Raw genomic sequence first — 17,694 nt, 5'->3', positions numbered from 1 at the left:
AAATCACCCTGAGCCCCCTGGGCTTCCCCAAACTCCCCCGACCCTCCCCAGGGCTCCCCAACCCCATCATGGTCACCTAAGGTCACCCCATTGCCATTGAGGGCTGTCAGCGGCAGGTGGGGCCCCAATCACCCCAAATTCACCCCAAAAACCACCCCGAGCCCCCCAAAATCACCCTGGACCCCCCTGGGGTTCCCCAAACTCCCCTGACCCTCCCCAGGGCTCCCCAACCCCACCATTGTCCCCCAAGGTCACCCCATTGTCATTGAGGGCTGTCAGCGGCAGGTGGGGCCCCAATCAACCCAAATTCACCCCAAAAACCACCCCGAGCCCCCCAAAATCACCCTGAGCCCCCTGGGCTTCCCCAAACTCCCACGACCCTCCCCAGGGCTCCCCAACCCCATCATTGTCACCTAAGGTCACCCCATTGTCATTGAGGGCTGTCAGCGGCAGGTGGGACCCCAAAATCACCCTCAGCCTCCCCAGGGTCCCCCCAAGTGTCCTCATGTCCCTGCTATGAGGGGATGTCCCCATGTCCCCAAGGTGCCACCATGATCGTGTTGGGGATGGGGATGGTCCCCATGTCCCCAAGGTGCCACCATGATTGTGTTGGGGATGGGGATGTCCCCAAGGTGCCACCACGATGGGGATGGGGACGTCCCCAAGATGCCACCATGATGGGGATGACCATGGTCCCCATGGCCCCAAGATGCCATCATCATCAAGTTGGGGATAGGGATGTCCCCAAGGTACCATCATAGTGGTGATAAGGATGTCCCCAAGATGCCACCATGATGAGGATGGGGATGGTCCCCATGTCCCCAAGGTGCCACCATGACCATGTTGGGGATAGAGATGCCCCCAAGATGCCACCATGATGGGGATGGTCCCCATGGCCCCAAGATGCCACCATGACCATGTTGGGGTAGAGATGCCCCCAAGATGCCACCATGATGGGGATGGTCCCCATGTCCCCAAGGTGCCACCATGACCATGTTGAGGATAGAGATGCCCCCAAGATGCCACCATGGTGGGGATGACCATGGTCCCCATGTCCCAAGATGCCACCATGACCATGTTGGGGATAGAGATGCCCCCAAGATGCCACCATGATGGAATGGTCCCCATGGCCCCAAGGTGCCACCATGACCATGTTGGGGTAGAGATGCCCCCAAGATGCCACCATGATGGGGATGGTCCCCATGGCCCCAAGGTGCCACCATGATGGGATGGTCCCCATGGTCCCAAGATGCCACCATGATGGGGATGGTCCCCATGGCCCCAAGATGCCACCATGACCATGTTGGGGATAGAGATGCCCCCAAGATGCCACCATGATGGGATGGTCCCCATGTCCCCAAGGTCCCACCATGACCATGTTGGGGTAGAGATGCCCCCAAGCCACCACCACCATGGGGACGCTGATGTCCCCGCGCTGTCCCCATGCCGTCCCCGTCCCCCGTGTCCCCAGGGCGCCATCGTGGCGGTGACGGGCGACGGCGTCAACGACTCCCCGGCGCTGAAGAAGGCCGACATCGGGGTGGCCATGGGCATCGCCGGCTCCGACGTCTCCAAGCAGGCGGCCGACATGATCCTGCTGGACGACAACTTCGCCTCCATCGTCACCGGCGTGGAGGAAGGTCAGGGGGACCCCGTGGGGAGCAGGAGGGTGATGGGGACACCCCGGTGACCCCCGGTGTCCCCCCCAAGGTCGCCTGATCTTCGACAACCTGAAGAAGTCGATCGCGTACACGCTGACCAGCAACATCCCCGAGATCACCCCCTTCCTGCTCTTCATCATGGCCAACATCCCCCTGCCCCTGGGCACCATCACCATCCTCTGCATCGACCTGGGCACCGACATGGTGAGGGGGGGCCCCCAAAATCCGGGGACACCCCAAGAACCCAACACGGGGCCATAGAGACCTCTCCAGTGTCCCCAAAGCATGGGACCACCCTTAACCCTTGGCCACCATCATCATCATCATCATCATTGACTTGGTGACTGGGCAGGTCCCCAGGTCATGGGGGGGTCCCCAAAATCCGGGGACACCCCAAGAACCCAACACGGGGCCATAGAGACCTCTCCAGTGTCCCCAAAGCATGGGACCACCCTTAACCCTTGGCCACCATCATCATCATCATCATCATTGACTTGGTGACTGGGGGGTCCCCAGGTCATGGGGGGGTCCCCAAAATTCTGGGGGCCACCCCAAAAAACCAACATGGGGCCATAGAGACGTCTCCGGTGTCTCCAAACCATGGGGACACCCCCTGCCCTTGGGCACCATCATCATCATCATCATCATCATCATTGACTTGGTGACTGGGGGGTCCCCAGGTCATGGGGGGTCCCCAAAATCCGGGGACACCCCAAGAACCCAACACGGGGCCATAGAGACATCTCCAGTGTCCCCAAAGCATGGGACCACCCTTAACCCTTGGCCACCATCATCATCATCATCATCATCATCATTGACTTGGTGACTGGGGGGGGGTCCCCAAATCTGGGGAGGTCCCCAAAATTCTGGGGGACACCCCAAAAACCCAACATGGGGCCATAGAGACCTCTCCAGTGTCTCCAAACCATGGGGACACCCCCTGCCCTTGGGCACCATCACCATCATCATCATCATTGACTTGGTGACTGGGGGGGGTCCCCAGGTCATGGGGGGGTCCCCAAAACCCGAGGGACACCCCAAAAGACCCAAGATGGGGTCAAGGGGACATCTCCAGTGTCCCCAAACCATGGGGGACCTTCCCCTTTCCCACCCACCTTTGGGCACCATCATCATCCTGGTGACCGGGGGGCGTCCTCAAATCATGGGGGGGGTCCCCAGAATCCTGGGGTGACCCCAAACCCCCCCGTGCCCCCCAGGTCCCCGCCATCTCCCTGGCCTACGAGGCGGCTGAGAGCGACATCATGAAGCGGCAACCGCGCAACCCCCGCTCCGACAAGCTGGTCAACGAGCGGCTCATCAGCATGGCCTACGGGCAGATCGGTGCGCTAGGGGGCGATATGGGGCCGATAGGGGGCGACAGAGGCCAAGAGATGGCGATATGAGGCCGATAAGTGGCGATATAGAACCGATAGGGGGAGATAGAGACCAATAGATGACAATACGAGGCAAATAGGTGGCGATATCGCGCCGATAGGTGGCGATAGAGGGCGATATAGAGCAGATAGGGGGTGATAGAGGCCAATAGATGATAATGCGAGGCCAGTAGGTGGCGATATCACGCCAATAGTTGGCGATAGAGGGCGATATAGAGTCGATAGGGGGCGATAGAGGCCAATAGATGACAATATTGGTCCAATAGGTGGCGATATCGCGCCGATAGGTGGCGATAGAGGGCGATATCGAGCCGATAGGGGGCGATAAAGGCCAATAGATGGCAATATGGGGCCAATAGGTGGCGATATCTCGCCGATAGGTGGCGATATAGAGCCGATAGGGGGCTTTAGAGGTCAATAGATGACAATATGGGTCCAATAGGTGGCTATATCGCGCCTATAGGTGGCGATAGAGGGCGATATAGAGCAGATAGAGGGCGATAGGTGGCGATATGGGGTATTGGGCGGTTTGGGGGGTCCCGGATTTTTTTGGGGTGGGTTTTTTAGGGTCCCCCTGACCCCCCTGTCCCCCCCCAGGGATGATCCAGGCCCTGGGGGGGTTCTTCTCGTATTTCGTGATCCTGGCGGAGAACGGGTTCCTCCCATCCTGCCTGGTCGGGATCCGGCTCAGCTGGGACGACCGAACCATCAACGACCTGGAGGATTCGTATGGACAGCAGTGGGTGCGTGGGGGGACCCCGAAATCCACGGGGGGGACCCCGAAATCCACGGGGGGACCCCAAAATCCACGGGGGGGGGGCTCCAAAATCCGCCCCAGGACCCCAAAAATCCACCCTGAGACCACAAAAATCCACCCCAGGAGCCCCAAAATCCACCCCGGGACTCCCAGAATCCACTCCGGGATCCCCCAAAATCCACCCCGGGACCCCGAAATCCACCCCAGGACCCCCAAAACTCCACCCCGGGAGCCCCCTAAATCCACCCCGGGACCCCCAGAATCCACCCCAGGACCCCCCGAATCCACCTCGGGACCCCCAAAAATCCACCCCAGGAGCCCTGGAATCCACCCCAGGACCCCAAAATCCACCCCGGGACCCCCAAAAATCCACCCCGGGATCCCCAAAATCCAGTCTGGGACCCCCAAAATTGGGGGTTCCGGGGGGAGGCGGGGGTCAGGGGGATGTGGGGGGACCGGGGGGGGGTTGGGGGTGTCCGGGGCTGATTTTTGGGGGGGTCCCTGCCCCCAAATCCCCTTTTATGGGGGGGTCCAGACCCCAAAACCCCCCCAAGCCATCACTACATGAACCTCCCCAATGGGTCAATGTCTCCCCCGTTTATCTCAGAACTGGGGGGTCGGGGGGATGTGGGGAGTTTGGGGGGGGGTCCGGGGGGTTTGGGGGTGTTTTGGGGGGGGGGTCTCACCCCGTGCCCCCCCCCAGACGTACGAGCAGCGCAAGGTGGTGGAGTTCACGTGCCACACGGCGTTCTTCGTCAGCATCGTGGTCGTGCAGTGGGCCGACCTCATCATCTGCAAGACCCGGCGCAACTCCGTCTTCCAGCAGGGCATGAAGTACGGGGGGGGGTCCCCGAAACGTGGGGGGGGTCCCCAAAAATGTGCGGGGGTCGCCAAAAAAATTGGGGGTTCGTTAAACATCGTGGGGGGCTCTGAAGCATCAGTGTCTGCATCCCTGAGCATCCCTGGGATGTGGTACCCAAGGGGTCTGAGCATCGCTGGGGGGGGGGATAAAGGATTTTGGGGGGGGGTCTCTAAAATGGGGGGTCCCGGAAATGTGGGGAAGGGTCACTAAAAATGGGGGGGGTCCCCAAAAAAATTGGGGGGTGGCCAAACATCGTGGGGGGCTCCAAAGCATCAGTGTCTGCATCCCTGAGCATCCCTGGGATGTGGTACCCAAGGGGTTTGAGCATCACTGGGGGATGCTGGGGGGGGGATAAAGGATTTTGGGGGGGGGGGTCTCTAAAATGGGGGGTCCCAGAAATGTGGGGAAGGGTCACTAAAAATGGGGGGGTCCCCAAAAAAATTGGGGGGTCGCTAAACATCGTGGGGGGCTCCGAAGCATCAGTGTCTGCATCCCTGAGCATCCCTGGGATGTGGTACCCAAGGGGTCTGAGCATCACTGGGGGATGGTGGGGGGGGGATAAAGGATTTTGGGGGGGGGGGTCTCTAAAATGGGGGGGTCCCGGAAATGTGGAGGGGTCCCCAAAGCTGGGGGAGGTCCCTAAAAATGTGGGGGGGGGTCCCCGAAAAAATTGGGGGTTCGCCAAACATCGTGGGGGGCTCCGAAGCATCAGTGTCTGCATCCCTGAGCATCCCTGGGATGTGGTACCCAAGGGGTTTGAGCATCACTGGGGGATGCTGGGGGGGGATAAAGGATTTTGGGGGGGGGTCTGTAAAATGGGGGGGGTCCCGGAAATGTGGAGAGGTCCCCAAAGCTGGGGGAGGTCCCTAAAAATGTGGGGGGGTCCCCAAAAAAATTGGGGGGTCGCCAAATCTTGGGGGGGGCTCAAAGCATCAATATCTGCATCCCTGAGCATCCTTGGGTATCCAAGAGATTATTGGGGGGGTCTAAAGGATTTTGGGGGGGTCCCTAAAATGGAATCGGGGAGGGGGGGGATGGGGACACCCCTAAAAACATGGGGAGGTCGCTAAAAGAATTGGGGGTCCCCAAAATTTGGCGGGGGGGGGTTCAAAAACCCTTGTGGGGGGATCAGAGCATCCTGAGCATCCCTGGGCGGTACCCAAGTTGGGGGGGGGGGGGTGATGTTTCCACCCCCCTGGAAACCCCGTGGGGGGTCGGATTTTTTTGGGGGGGCCCTGGGGGATGCGGGGGGGTCCCGGGGGTTGATTTTTGGGGTGTTTGTGTCCCCCCCCCAGGAATAAGATCCTGATCTTCGGGCTCTTTGAGGAGACGGCGCTGGCCGCTTTCCTCTCCTACTGCCCCGGCATGGACGTGGCGCTGCGCATGTACCCGCTCAAGTGAGGGGGGCACCTTTGGGGGGGGGCACCCCAATTTGGGGGGGGGGGGGGGGGGCACCCCTGAGATAGCGACCCCCCCCCCCCATTAAATTGGGGGGGGGGCACCCCTGAGATAGCGACCCCCCCACCCCATAACCCCCCCCATTAAATTTGGGGGGGGGGCACCCCTGAGATAGCGACCCCCCCCCCCATTAAATTGGGGGGGGGCACCCCTGAGATAGCGACCCCCCCACCCCATAACCCCCCCCCATTAAATTTGGGGGGTTGGGGGGGGCACCGCCGAGATAGTGAACACCCCCCCATAACCCCCCCCCATACCCCCCCCCCCCCCCCCATTAAATTTGGGGGGGGGGCACCCCTGAGATAGCGACCCCCCCCCCCCATTAAATTGGGGGGGGGCACCCCTGAGATAGCGACCCCCCCACCCCATAACCCCCCCCCATTAAATTTGGGGGGTTGGGGGGGGCACCGCCGAGATAGTGAACACCCCCCCATAACCCCCCCCCATACCCCCCCCCCCCCCATTAAATTTGGGGGAGTGGGGGGGGCACCCCTGAGATAGCGACCCCCCCCCCCATTAAATTTGTGGGGGGGGGGGCACCCCTGAGATAGCGAACACCCCCCCCCCCCCCCAATTAAATTTGGAGGGGGGGAAGTTGGGGGGGGGGGCTGGAATTTGGGGTCCTGAAATTTGAGGGGGGGGTGTGAAATTTTAGGGGGGGGTCTGGAAATTTTGGGGGGGCAGGAAAATTTTGGGGGGGGGTCTTTAAATGTTAGGGGGGTCTGGAAATTTTGGGGGGTCTTGAAATTTTAGGGGGGGGGTCTGGAATTTTTGGGGGGGTGTCGTGAAAAGGGGGGGGGGGGCCGGAATTTTAAGGGGGTGGCAAAATTTTGGGGGGCATCTGAAATTTTGGGGGGGTCCTGAAATTTTAGGGGTGGTCTGGAAATTTTGGGGGGGGGGTCTAAAATTCCCATGATAAACCCAAAATTTTGAGGAATTGCATCAAATTTTGGGGGGGGTCCTGAAATTGGGGGGGGGGGGGGGGCAGATATGATGGGGGGGTCTTTTTTTGGGGCGGGGGGTCTTAAATATTTCGGGTGGGGTCTTAAAATTTGGGCAACACCCCCAAACTTGAATGGTTCAGCCTGAAATTCCTGCGGGAATCCGGAACGTTTGGGAGGTTCCATTTGGTTTAGGGGGGGGGGAATGGTTCTAAATTCGTCATTTTTGGGGCTATTTTTGCGGTTTTTTTCCCCGTTTTTTGGGTTTTTGGGGGGTCCGGACCCTCCCCTAATTTTGGGGACCCCCCCCGCGTTAATGGTGCCCCCGTTTCCACCCCCCAGGCCCAGTTGGTGGTTTTGCGCCTTCCCCTACAGCTTCTTGATCTTCGTGTACGACGAGATCCGCAAACTCATCCTGCGCCGCAACCCCGGAGGTGGGGGGGGCCCCAAAATGGGGGGGGACACCCCAAAAATGGGGGGTGGGGGGGTGGGGGGGGGCACAAAAAAATGGGGGGGGTCCGAAAATGGGGGAGTCCAAAAAATGGGGGTCAGGAAAATGGGGGGGACTCGGAAAATGGGGGGGGAATCGGAAATGGGGGGGACCCGAAATGGGGGGGACCCGAAAGGGGGGGGAACCCAAAAATGGGGAAGACCCCAAAAAAATGGGGGGGGCACCGAAATGGGGGGGGACACACAAAAATGGGGGGGGGGGGGGCACCAAAAAATGGGGGGGAGTCCGAAAATGGGGGGGAATCTCAGAAATGGGGGGGACCCAAAAATAGGGGTGGGGGCACCGAAATGGGAGGGGGGGGGTCCGAAAAATGGGGGATCCCAAAAATGGGGGGACTTAGAAAATGGGGGGGGACCCAAAATAATGGGGGGGGGGACTGAAAAATGGGGGGAATATCAAGAATGGAGGGGGGGGTCCCAAAAATGGGGGAGACCCCAAAAATGAGGGGGGGAGACCCCAAAAAATTGGGGGGGGGGCGTCGGAAAAATGGGGGAAGCCCAAAAATGGTGGAATTGGCCCCAAAAAGTATGGGGGGGGTCGCAAAAAATTGGGGGTGGGGGGGACCCAAAAATTTTGGGGGTCCCAGAAAATGGGGGAGGGGTCCTAAAAGTGGGGGGGGAGGGGAAAAACACCCAAAAAAGGCGATTTTTGGGCAATTTTCACCCCTTTTTTGTCTTTTTCCGCAGGTTGGGTGGAGAAGGAAACGTATTATTGAGCCCCCCCCCCCCCCCCCCAAAAAATGGACCCTTCCCCCCCACTTTTTACCCCCCAATCCCCCCAAAATGCCCCAAAAACCCCGTTTTCCCGCCAAAATTCCCCGTCCTCAGTTTTGTGGGGGCTCCTCGCCTTATGGGGGGGTCCCAGGGGGGGACCCAGGCGTCCGGGGACCCCCCTCCCCCCCCCCCCAGGGGATGGTATTGGGGGGTCCCACCCCTCCCCCCCCCCCAATAAAGTGTCGTCGTGTGAGAAAAAGCGCGGGAAAAAAATAAAATAAGGTTTAAGAAAAAGCGGGAAACCCAAAAATGTCAAAAATAAGGAAAAAATTCAACCCCCCCCGGAAAAAAAAAAAACAAAAATATAAGCGAAAAAAGCGCATTTTGAGGCTTTTTTTACTGCGCATGCGCGGGGAGGGGGAGGAGGCGCCTCCTGATTGGCTGTCGCCTGGCAACGCGCGCAGCGGGAAGCGGTACTTCCTGATTGGCTGTCGCTGGGCAACGCGGAGGGCGGGGGGAGATCACGTGGTAACGCGCGAAGCCCTCCAGGATCCCCCCCCCACCCCCTCCAGGCGTTGCCAGGCAACGGAGACGCGGAACCCGGAAGTGGGGCCTAAAGGGGCCCTTGGGGGCCTGAGCTGCCCCGCGAAAACGCCTGAATTGCGAAATTTTGTATTTATTGGTTAATTTCGTTGGTTTTTGATACATTCGTAAAGTGACCCCGCCGCCCCCCCTTCCCTCCCCCCCCCCCCCCCGCTATTTACAGCTTGTCAATAAGGCTTCAGAGAGACCCCGCCCCCCACACCTCCCCCCCCCCCCGCCCCTCCCCCACCCCGCGGGGGGACCCTGAGCGCCCCCTCCCCAGTCACGTGATGGGGGTGAAGGGGTGGGGAAAAACCGTCACTTTGGGGCCCCTTCCCCCCCCCATTTTGGAGGGGGTGGGGGGGAGGGGCCACAGGCCACGCCCCCCGCCCCTCCCCCCCAGCAACAGGCACTTAATGAACCCCCCGAGCCGCCCCTCCCCCCGCCCCGCTCCTCCCCCCCAGGTGGGCGGGGCCACTCGTGACCCCGCCCCTTTGCTTTTTGGTTACATTAAAGGTTTTTTGTACAGGGGAACGCCCCGAAAATCGGGGATTTCACCCCAAAATGGGGCGAGGGGGGGGGGGGAGGGGCTGAGCCGGCGGCCCCTCCCCCACTTTTTGCATTTTTTTGGGGGGGAAAACCCATTTTTTGTGCTTCGAGAGCCTGGGGTGCGGAGGCCACGCCCCTTCCACGGCCACGCCCCCATTTTGGGGGGACCACGCCCCCTTTTTCCAGGCGGCCCCGCCCATTTTAAGGCGACCACGCCCACCGCGGGGGGGGGCAGGTCCCACCCGTTTCTATGGGGCCGCCCCTCCCCCCTCCAAGGCAAATTAGCAAGGGGGGCGGGGCCTGAATCCGCCCCTCCCCCCTACAAAGGGGCGGGGCCTCATTCCCTGCACTGACCCCGCCCCCCTCCCCTCCCCCATTAAGGCCGCGGGGGCGGGGCCACACCGGCCCCTCCCCCCCCCTCCCCCCCCCTCCCCGCCCCTCCCCCCTAGGAGCGCAGCGACAGCTGAGCCGCCGCCCGGTGAAGCTCCGCCCCCCCCAGCTGGGGGGAGGGGCCTCCCCTCCCCTCCCCCACCCCACCGTCCTCGTCTCCCATTGGCTGCGGCGGGGCTGGTGGGAGGGGCTCATTCCCCGCCCCTCCCCCACCCCACCCCTCCCGGCTCCAGCGCCGCTTGAAGCGCAGCTTGGGGGGGGGGAGGGGCGGGAGCGGGGGGGGCGGGGCCTCCTTGTCCTCACCCCTCCCCCCTTTGCCCTGGGCGGGGTGGGGGAGGGGCGGCCGGAAGACGTCGTCATCCCCTTCCTCTTCCTGTTCGCTCACGTCCGTCACTTCCACTTCCTGCTCCTCCTCCTCCAGCGGCTCCACTTTGATGTGGGGGGGCGGGTCGGCCCCTCCCCCCCCTGCTCCCCCCCCTCCTCCTCCCCCTCCCCCTCTCCCCTCCCCTCCCCCACCTCCTCCGTCCGACGGCGATGACGTCACGGACGACGAAGGCGGTGACGTCGCGGGCGCCGGCCCCGCCCTCTCCCTCCTCCTCCTGCCCGGGGGGGGCGGCTGCAGCTTGAAGGGGAGGGCGGGGGGCTCGGGGGGCGGGGCGGGGCGGGGGAGGGGCGGGAAGGCGCGGGGGCTGAGGTGGTAGCTGAGCACCCGCCGGGTCTGCGCCGCCAGCGCCCGCCCCAGGTCCTCGGCGCTGAACGAGAAGTGGGTGCCCGCCCCTCCCCCCCCGCCCCCCGAGAACAGCGGGCTCAGGGTGGGGGAGGGGGCGTAGCCCAAATGGGGCGGGGTGAGCGGGAGGGCGGGGCTTAAAGGAGGGGGGAGGAGCCCCGCGCTGGCACCGCCCCCGCCTAAGGGGGAGGGGGGGTAGAGGCGGAACAGCCCATCCGGGGTGAGGCGGGGGGGAGGGGGAGGGGGAGGGGCGAGGAAGCTCGGGAGGGGGGGAGGGGCGTGAGGGTGGGGGAGGGGCGGGGGGAGGGGGGAGTCGGGGGCGTCGCCGTCGCTGAGGGAGCGGCGGGAAAAGGAGGAGGAGGAGGAGGGGGGGGGTGGGGGGGCGGGGGGAGGGGCGAGGATGGGGGGGGCGGGGCCCAGCCCCCCGCCCTCAGCTGAAGGGGGTGGGGGAGGGGAGAGGTCGGCGGTGGGGGAGGGGCCGAAGGGGAAGCGGGAGCCCCCTCCCCCGCCCGGGGGGGCGCTCAGCGGCAGCGCGGGGCCTGCGGGGGAGGGGCGGGGGCAAAGGTCAGCGGGGGGGGAGGGGTCGGGTGACTCCTCCCCCACACCTGCCGGCCCCTCCCCTGCCGGCCCCTCCCCCTCCCCTGTTGGCCCCTCCCCCCTCCCCTGTTGGCCCCTCCCTCTGCCTCTCCCTCAACTGCCCCTCCCACTCACCTGCCCCTCCCCCTCCCTCCCCATCCCCCTCCCTTCCCCCTCATCCATCCCTCCCCCTCCCCCATCTTCACCCCTCCCCCTGCCCCTCCCCCTCCTCACCCCTCCCCCCCACCTGCCCCTCCCCCTCCTCACCCCTCCCCCTCACCTGCCTGCCCCCCACCTGTTGGCCCCTCCCCTTCCCCCTCCCCCTATCCGCCCCTCCCCCACCTGCCGGCCCCTCCCCCTCCCTCCCACCTGCCCCTCCCCCTCCTCACCCCTCCCCCTCACTTTCCTGCCCCCCCACCTGCCGGTCCCTCCCCCTCGCCCCTCCCCCACCTGCCGGCCCCTCCCCTCCCTCGCCCCTCCCCCATCCGCCCCTCCCATCCCCGGCGGCCCCGCCCCCTCCCCTCGCCCCTCCCCCCCGCCGGCCCCGCCCCCTCCCCTCGCCCCTCCCCCCCGCCGGCCCCGCCCCCTCCCCTCGCCCCTCCCCCACCTGCCAGCCCCAGCTCCAGCACGGGGTAGTTGACCAGCACCAGTTTGTTGAAGTTGAATTTGTAGGTGAAGCGTTTGCCCTTCGTCTTGTGCAGGATGCGCTTGTTGTAGTAATACCTGCGGGCCCGGACGCCTGGGTCCCTCCCGGACGCCTGGGTCCCTCCCGGACGCCTGGGTCCCCCCCGGACGCCTGGGTCCCTCACGAACTCCTGGGTCCCTCCCAGATGCCTAGGTCCCCACTCCCCATAACCCCCTTATAGAGCCCGAACTCCTGGGTCCCTCCTGCACTCCTGGGTCCCTTTGGGCACTCCTGGGTCCCCACTCCCCATAACCCCCTTATAGAGCCTGAACTCCTGGGTCCCTCCCGAACTCCTGGGTCCCCCCCGAACTCCTGGGTCCCCACTCCCCATAACCCCATTGTGGGTCCTGAACTCCTGGGTCCCCACTCCCCATAGCCCCCTTATAGAGCCCGAACTCCTGGGTCCCCCCTGAACTCCTGGGTCCCTTGGGGCACTCCTGGGTCCCCACTCCCCATAACCCCCTTATAGAGCCCGAACTCTTGGGTACCTCCCGAACTCCTGGGTCCCTCCCGAACTCCTGGGTCCCTCCCGAACTCCTGGGTCCCTCCTGAACTCCTTGGTCCCTTGGGGCACTCCTGGGTCCCCCATCACTTGGGTCCCCCCTGAACTCCTGGGTCCCCTCCCGAACTCCTGGGTCCCTCCCGAACTCCTGGGTCCCTCCCTGAACTCCTGGGTCCCTTGGGGCACTCCTGGGTCCCCACTCCCCATAACCCCCTTATAGAGCCCGAACTCTTGGGTCCCTCCCGAACTCCTGGCTCCCTCCCGAACTCCTGGGTCCCCCCCGAACTCCTGGGTCCCCTCCTGAACTCCTGGGTCCCTTGGGGCACTCCTGGGTCCCCCATCACTTGGGTCCCCCCTGCACTCCTGGGTCCCCCCCGAACTCCTGGGTCCCTTCTGAACTCCTGGGTCCCCACTCCCCATAACCCCCTTATAGAGCCTGAACTCCTGGGTCCCCCCGGACTCCTGGGTCCCTTGGGGCACTCCTGGGTCCCTCCCGAACTCCTGGGTCCCTCCCGAACTCCTGGGTCCCCCCCGAACTCCTGGGTCCCTCCCGAACTCCTGGGTCCCTCCTGCACTCCTGGGTCCCTTTGGGCACTCCTGGGTCCCCACTCCCCATAACCCCCTTATAGAGCCTGAACTCCTGGGTCCCTCCCGAACTCCTGGGTCCCCCCTGCACTCCTGGGTCCCTCCCGAACTCCTGGGTCCCCCCTGCACTCCTGGGTCCCCCTGAACTCCTGGGTCCCCACTCCCCATAAACCCCTTATAGAGCCTGAACTCCTGGGTCCCTCCCGAACTCCTGGGTCCCCCCTGCACTCCTGGGTCCCCCCCGCACTCCTGGGTCCCCACTCCCCATATACTCCCTATGGAGCCCGAACGCCTGGGTCCCCCCCGCACTCCTGGGTCCCCCCCGCCCCCCCGCACCTGAGCGCGCGGCTGAGCTTGTCGTAGTTCATGTGGGGCTTGCACTTGCGCACCCCCCACAGCCGCGCCACCTCGTCCGGGTCCTTGATGACGAACTCGCCGTAGTCGCCCTGCCAGGCGATGACCTCGCGGTAGCGCTCCTGCCGCAGCAGCTCCAGGATGAAGTGCCACAGCTGGATCTGCCGCGACCCGGGGCTGGACTCGGGCTTGTACGCCCAGTCCGGGAACGCGAACCCTGGGGGCGACGGGGGATGTGGGGCCCGGACGCCTGGGTCCCTCCCGGACGCCTGGGTCCCTCCTGGACTCGGGCTTGTACGCCCAGTCCGGGAACGCGAACCCTGGGGGCGACGGGGGATGTGGGGCCCGGACGCCTGGGTCCCTCCCGGACGCCTGGGTCCCTCCTGGACTCGGGCTTGTACGCCCAGTCCGGGAACGCGAACCCTGGGGGCGACGGGGGATGTGGGGCCCGGACGCCTGGGTCCCTCCCGGACGCCTGGGTCCCTCCTGGACTCGGGCTTGTACGCCCAGTCCGGGAACGCGAACCCTGGGGGCGACGGGGGATGTGGGGCCCGGACGCCTGGGTCCCTCCCGGACGCCTGGGTCCCTCCTGGACTCGGGCTTGTACGCCCAGTCCGGGAACGCGAACCCTGGGGGCGACGGGGGATGTGGGGCCCGGACGCCTGGGTCCCTCCCGGACGCCTGGGTCCCTCCTGGACTCGGGCTTGTACGCCCAGTCCGGGAACGCGAACCCTGGGGGCGACGGGGGATGTGGGGCCCGGACGCCTGGGTCCCTCCCGGACGCCTGGGTCCCTCCTGGACTCGGGCTTGTACGCCCAGTCCGGGAACGCGAACCCTGGGGGCGACGGGGGATGTGGGGCCCGGACGCCTGGGTCCCTCCCGGACGCCTGGGTCCCTCCTGGACTCGGGCTTGTACGCCCAGTCCGGGAACGCGAACCCTGGGGGCGACGGGGGATGTGGGGCCCGGACGCCTGGGTCCCTCCCGGACGCCTGGGTCCCTCCTGGACTCGGGCTTGTACGCCCAGTCCGGGAACGCGAACCCTGGGGGCGACGGGGGATGTGGGGCCCGGACGCCTGGGTCCCCTATTCGGGTCCCTCCCGGACGCCTGGGTCCTTCCCAGATGCCTCAGTTCACCCCCAGACTCCTGGGTCCCCTCCCAAGCCAATGGGGCACTCCTGGGTCCCTCCCAGATGCCTGGGTCTCTTGGGGCACTCCTGGGTCCCTCCTGAGCTCCTGTGTCCCTTGGGGCACTCCTGGGTCCCTCCTGAACTCCTGGGTCCCTGGGGCACTCCTGGGTCCCTTGGGGCACTCCTGGGTCCCTCCCGAACTCCTGGGTCCCTTGGGGCACTCCTGGGTCCCTTGGGGCACTCCTGGGTCCCTCCTGGACTCGGGCTTGTACGCCCAGTCCGGGAACGCGAACCCTGGGGGCGACGGGGGATGTGGGGCCCGGACGCCTGGGTCCCTCCCGGACGCCTGGGTCCCTCCCGGATGCCTCGGTTCACCCCCAGACTCCTGGGTCCCCTCCCAAGCCAATGGGGCACTCCTGGGTCCCTCCCAGATGCCTGGGTCCCTTGGGGCACTCCTGGGTCCCTCCCGAACTCCTGGGTCCCTTGGGGCACTCCTGGGTCCCTCCGGAACTCCTGGGTCCCTTGGGGCACTCCTGGGTCCCTCCTGAACTCCTGGGTCCCTGGGGCACTCCTGGCTCCTTTGGGCACTCCTGGGTCCCTCCCGGACTCCTGGGTCCCTCCTGGTCACCTGGGTCCTCTGTATGGGGAGATGTGGGGCCCGGACGCCTGGGTCCCCTCTGCTATGGGGCAGGACGTGGGGCCCGGACGCCTGGGTCCCCTCTGCTATGGGGCAGGGCGTGGGGGTCGCTGTGGGGCGGGGGCTGGGGGGAGGGGTCCCTTTCCCAGCCCCTCCCCTCCCCCCCCGTGGCGCCGGCCCCATCAATAATTCAGGCGAATGGGTGGGAGGAGCCGCGATGACGTCACCGCCCCATGACGTCATCGCCCCTCCCCCCGGCCGAGCCGCGTTGCCCGGCAACGGGGACGCTAAAAATAAACCGCGGGGCCCAGAGATGGGGGGCGCCCCATAGATCGACCCATAACCAGCCCCATAAGCTGCCCCATAACTCATCACCCCATAGACCGACCCATAACTCATCGCCCCATAGCCGGACCCATAACCAGCATCTCTAGGGCAGGGGTTGCCCCATAAGCAGCCCCAGAGATGTGGGGCGCCCCATAGACGGCCCCATAACCAATCACCCCATAGACGGCCCCATAACCAATCACCCCATAGATGGACCCATAACCAACCACCCCATAGCCAGCCCCATCCCCCATCACCCCATAGACGGATCCATCCCCCATCACCCATCGCCCCATAGCCAGCCCCATAACCATCGCCCCCTAAGCAGCCCCTCCCCCACCCAATCCCGGCCGCGCGCCCCGGGTGGGGGAGGGGTGACCCCCCCGCCCCTCCCCCCACGGCCGCACAACCCGGGTCTGTTCTCGCTAATTGGGGGGAGGGGAGGGGGGGGGGGGGGGGGCGGTGACATCAGCGGCGCCGCCGGAGCCTCAATGGGGCCACTGTTCCCCGGCAGGGGGCGGGGGGACCCAGGCGTCCGGGGGGGACCCAGGCGTCCGGGAGGGACCCAGGCGTCCGGGACCTACAGGAGCCAAACTCAGGGACCCAGGCGTCCGGGCCCCATAGAGAACCAGAAGGACCCAGGTGTCCGGGCCCCATAGAGAACTAAAGTGAGGGACCCAGGCGTCCGGGACCTATAGAGAACCAAACTCAGGGACCCAGGCGTCCGGGCCCCATAGAGAACCAAACTGAGGGACCCAGGCGTCCGGGACCTATAGGAAGCAAAGTGAGGGACCCAGGCGTCCGGGCCCCATAGTGAACCAAACTCAGGGACCCAGGCGTCCGGGCCCCATAGCAAACAACACTAAAGGACCCAGGCGTCCGGGCCCCATAGAGAACTAAAGTGAGGGACCCAGGCGTCCGGGCCCCATAGAGAACCAAACTCAGGGACCCAGGTGTCCGCGCCCCATAGCAAACAACACTAAAGGACCCAGGAGTCCGGGCCCCATAGGAGCCAAAGTGAGGGACCCAGGTGTCCGGGCCCCATAGAGAACTAAAGTGAGGGACCCAGGCGTCCGGGCCCCATAGCGAACAAGACTAAAGGACCCAGGCGTCCGGGCCCCATAGGAGCCAAAGTGAGGGACCCAGGCGTCCGGGACCTATAGTGAACCAAACTCAGGGACCCAGGCGTCCGGGCCCCATAGCGAACAAGACTAAAGGACCCAGGCGTCCGGGCCCCATAGGAACCAAAGTGAGGGACCCAGGCGTCCGGGCCCCATAGGAACCAAAGTGAGGGACCCAGGCGTCCGGGCCCCCCCCCTTCTGGGGCGCCCAGGTGCGCGTGGGCGTGTCCGGGGGGGCGGGGGGGGAGGGGAGAACTTGGACCCCGCGGATTCCAACGGGGGGGGGAGGGGCGCCGTGCCCATATATGGGCATCGCTAATTAACCCCCTAATTAGTGGGGGGGGGTCAGCTACCCCCACGCGTGGGGGGAGGGGCGATCCCGACCCCCCACTCCCCCCCTCCCCCCATGGAAACACGCGACGTGGCGCTGCCCCTCCCCCCACCCCCCGCGTGGGAAAAAGGGGGGGGGTTGAGGGGGGGAGGGGGAGGGGAAGGCGCGCGTGGGAACGCGGGGGGGGGTGGGGGAGGGGCCGTAAAACGGAGGGGGGAGGGGGGGATGGGGGAGGGGACGCAACAGGTCCCGGCGCGTGGAAACTCCAGCGCGTGGGGGGGAGGGGGAGGGGGAACAACCCCCCCCCGATACCAAAACACGGGTGGGGGAGGGGGTGCGGGGGTCACGCGCCGCACGTGGGGGTGGGGGGAGGGGGGGGGGAAACTTTGCGGCGCGCGCGTGGGGGGAGGGAAGGGGGGGGGGGGGCAAAGTTCTTCCCCCCCCCCTTAACTCCCACGTCCCCTCCCCCACCCCCGCGGGGTCTCGCGCGTGGGGGGCGGGGGGGGGAGGGGGAAGGGGGGGGGGGGGGGCCTCAGTCCCCACCTGCGTCCGCCGGAGTCTTCATGGCCTCGCGCCGCCGCCGCGCTCCCCCGGGCCCCTCCCCCCGCCGCGCGCCAGGCCACGCCCCCTCCCACTCCAGGCCACGCCCCTCCCCCTGCCGCCGCTTGGCCACGCCCCCTCCCGCCGCCTTAAAGGGGCCGCGCGGGGTTTATTTGAGATATGGGGGGGGGGGGGGGGGGGGTTTGGTCCCGCTCCCCCCCCCCCCCCACGCGGCTGATGCAACAGCGGGGGGGGGGGGGGGGGGTTGTGTCTGCCCCTCCCCCCGCGCTGGCGCCTCGTTAAGAGCCTCGTTAATTATTCAGCTTCCTCGTTAATGATGCGGGAGATGCATTAGCGGCCCCT

General features: G+C 65.5%; 2 protein-coding genes across 10 annotated transcripts in view; one reads left to right on the top strand and one right to left on the bottom strand.

The window, feature by feature from the left end:
- ATP1A3 (ATPase Na+/K+ transporting subunit alpha 3) overlaps positions 1-8,312 on the top strand; it is a 33,445-nt gene extending 25,133 nt beyond the window's left edge. For 7 of the 8 annotated variants that reach the window (XM_071800531.1, XM_071800530.1, XM_071800532.1 and 4 more), the window contains 8 exons: positions 1,472-1,640; positions 1,711-1,865; positions 2,879-3,002; positions 3,653-3,798; positions 4,516-4,646; positions 5,970-6,071; positions 7,416-7,507; positions 8,271-8,312. In XM_071800531.1, the coding sequence (XP_071656632.1) occupies positions 1,472-1,640; positions 1,711-1,865; positions 2,879-3,002; positions 3,653-3,798; positions 4,516-4,646; positions 5,970-6,071; positions 7,416-7,507; positions 8,271-8,299 (948 nt within the window). In that variant the 3' untranslated portion in view covers positions 8,300-8,312. Of the gene's footprint in view, positions 1-409; positions 454-1,471; positions 1,641-1,710; positions 1,866-2,878; positions 3,003-3,652; positions 3,799-4,515; positions 4,647-5,969; positions 6,072-7,415; positions 7,508-8,270 lie in introns of those variants that run through there. The other variant, XM_071800538.1, reaches the window with a different exon arrangement.
- An 806-nt stretch (positions 8,313-9,118) lies between these two features.
- Positions 9,119-17,417, bottom strand: ERF (ETS2 repressor factor). 2 transcript variants are annotated; one of them, XM_071800545.1, is made up of 4 exons: positions 17,335-17,417; positions 13,230-13,339; positions 11,729-11,844; positions 9,119-11,084 (listed from the first exon to the last, which is right to left on the bottom strand). In XM_071800545.1, exons 2-4 carry the CDS (start codon positions 13,259-13,261, stop codon positions 9,874-9,876), a joined length of 1,359 nt encoding a protein of 452 aa, XP_071656646.1. In that variant the 5' UTR covers positions 13,262-13,339; positions 17,335-17,417; the 3' UTR covers positions 9,119-9,873. The 2 variants fall into 2 exon arrangements, with proteins under 2 accessions (XP_071656646.1, XP_071656645.1); XM_071800544.1 differs by having other exon boundaries at positions 13,230-13,464; positions 17,335-17,393.
- Positions 17,418-17,694: the final 277 nt, after the last annotated feature.

Source organism: Patagioenas fasciata, chromosome 31, assembly GCF_037038585.1.
Source record: "Patagioenas fasciata isolate bPatFas1 chromosome 31, bPatFas1.hap1, whole genome shotgun sequence".
Lineage (NCBI taxonomy): Eukaryota > Metazoa > Chordata > Aves > Columbiformes > Columbidae > Patagioenas > Patagioenas fasciata.
This window is presented reverse-complemented; position numbering and strand designations above follow the sequence as displayed.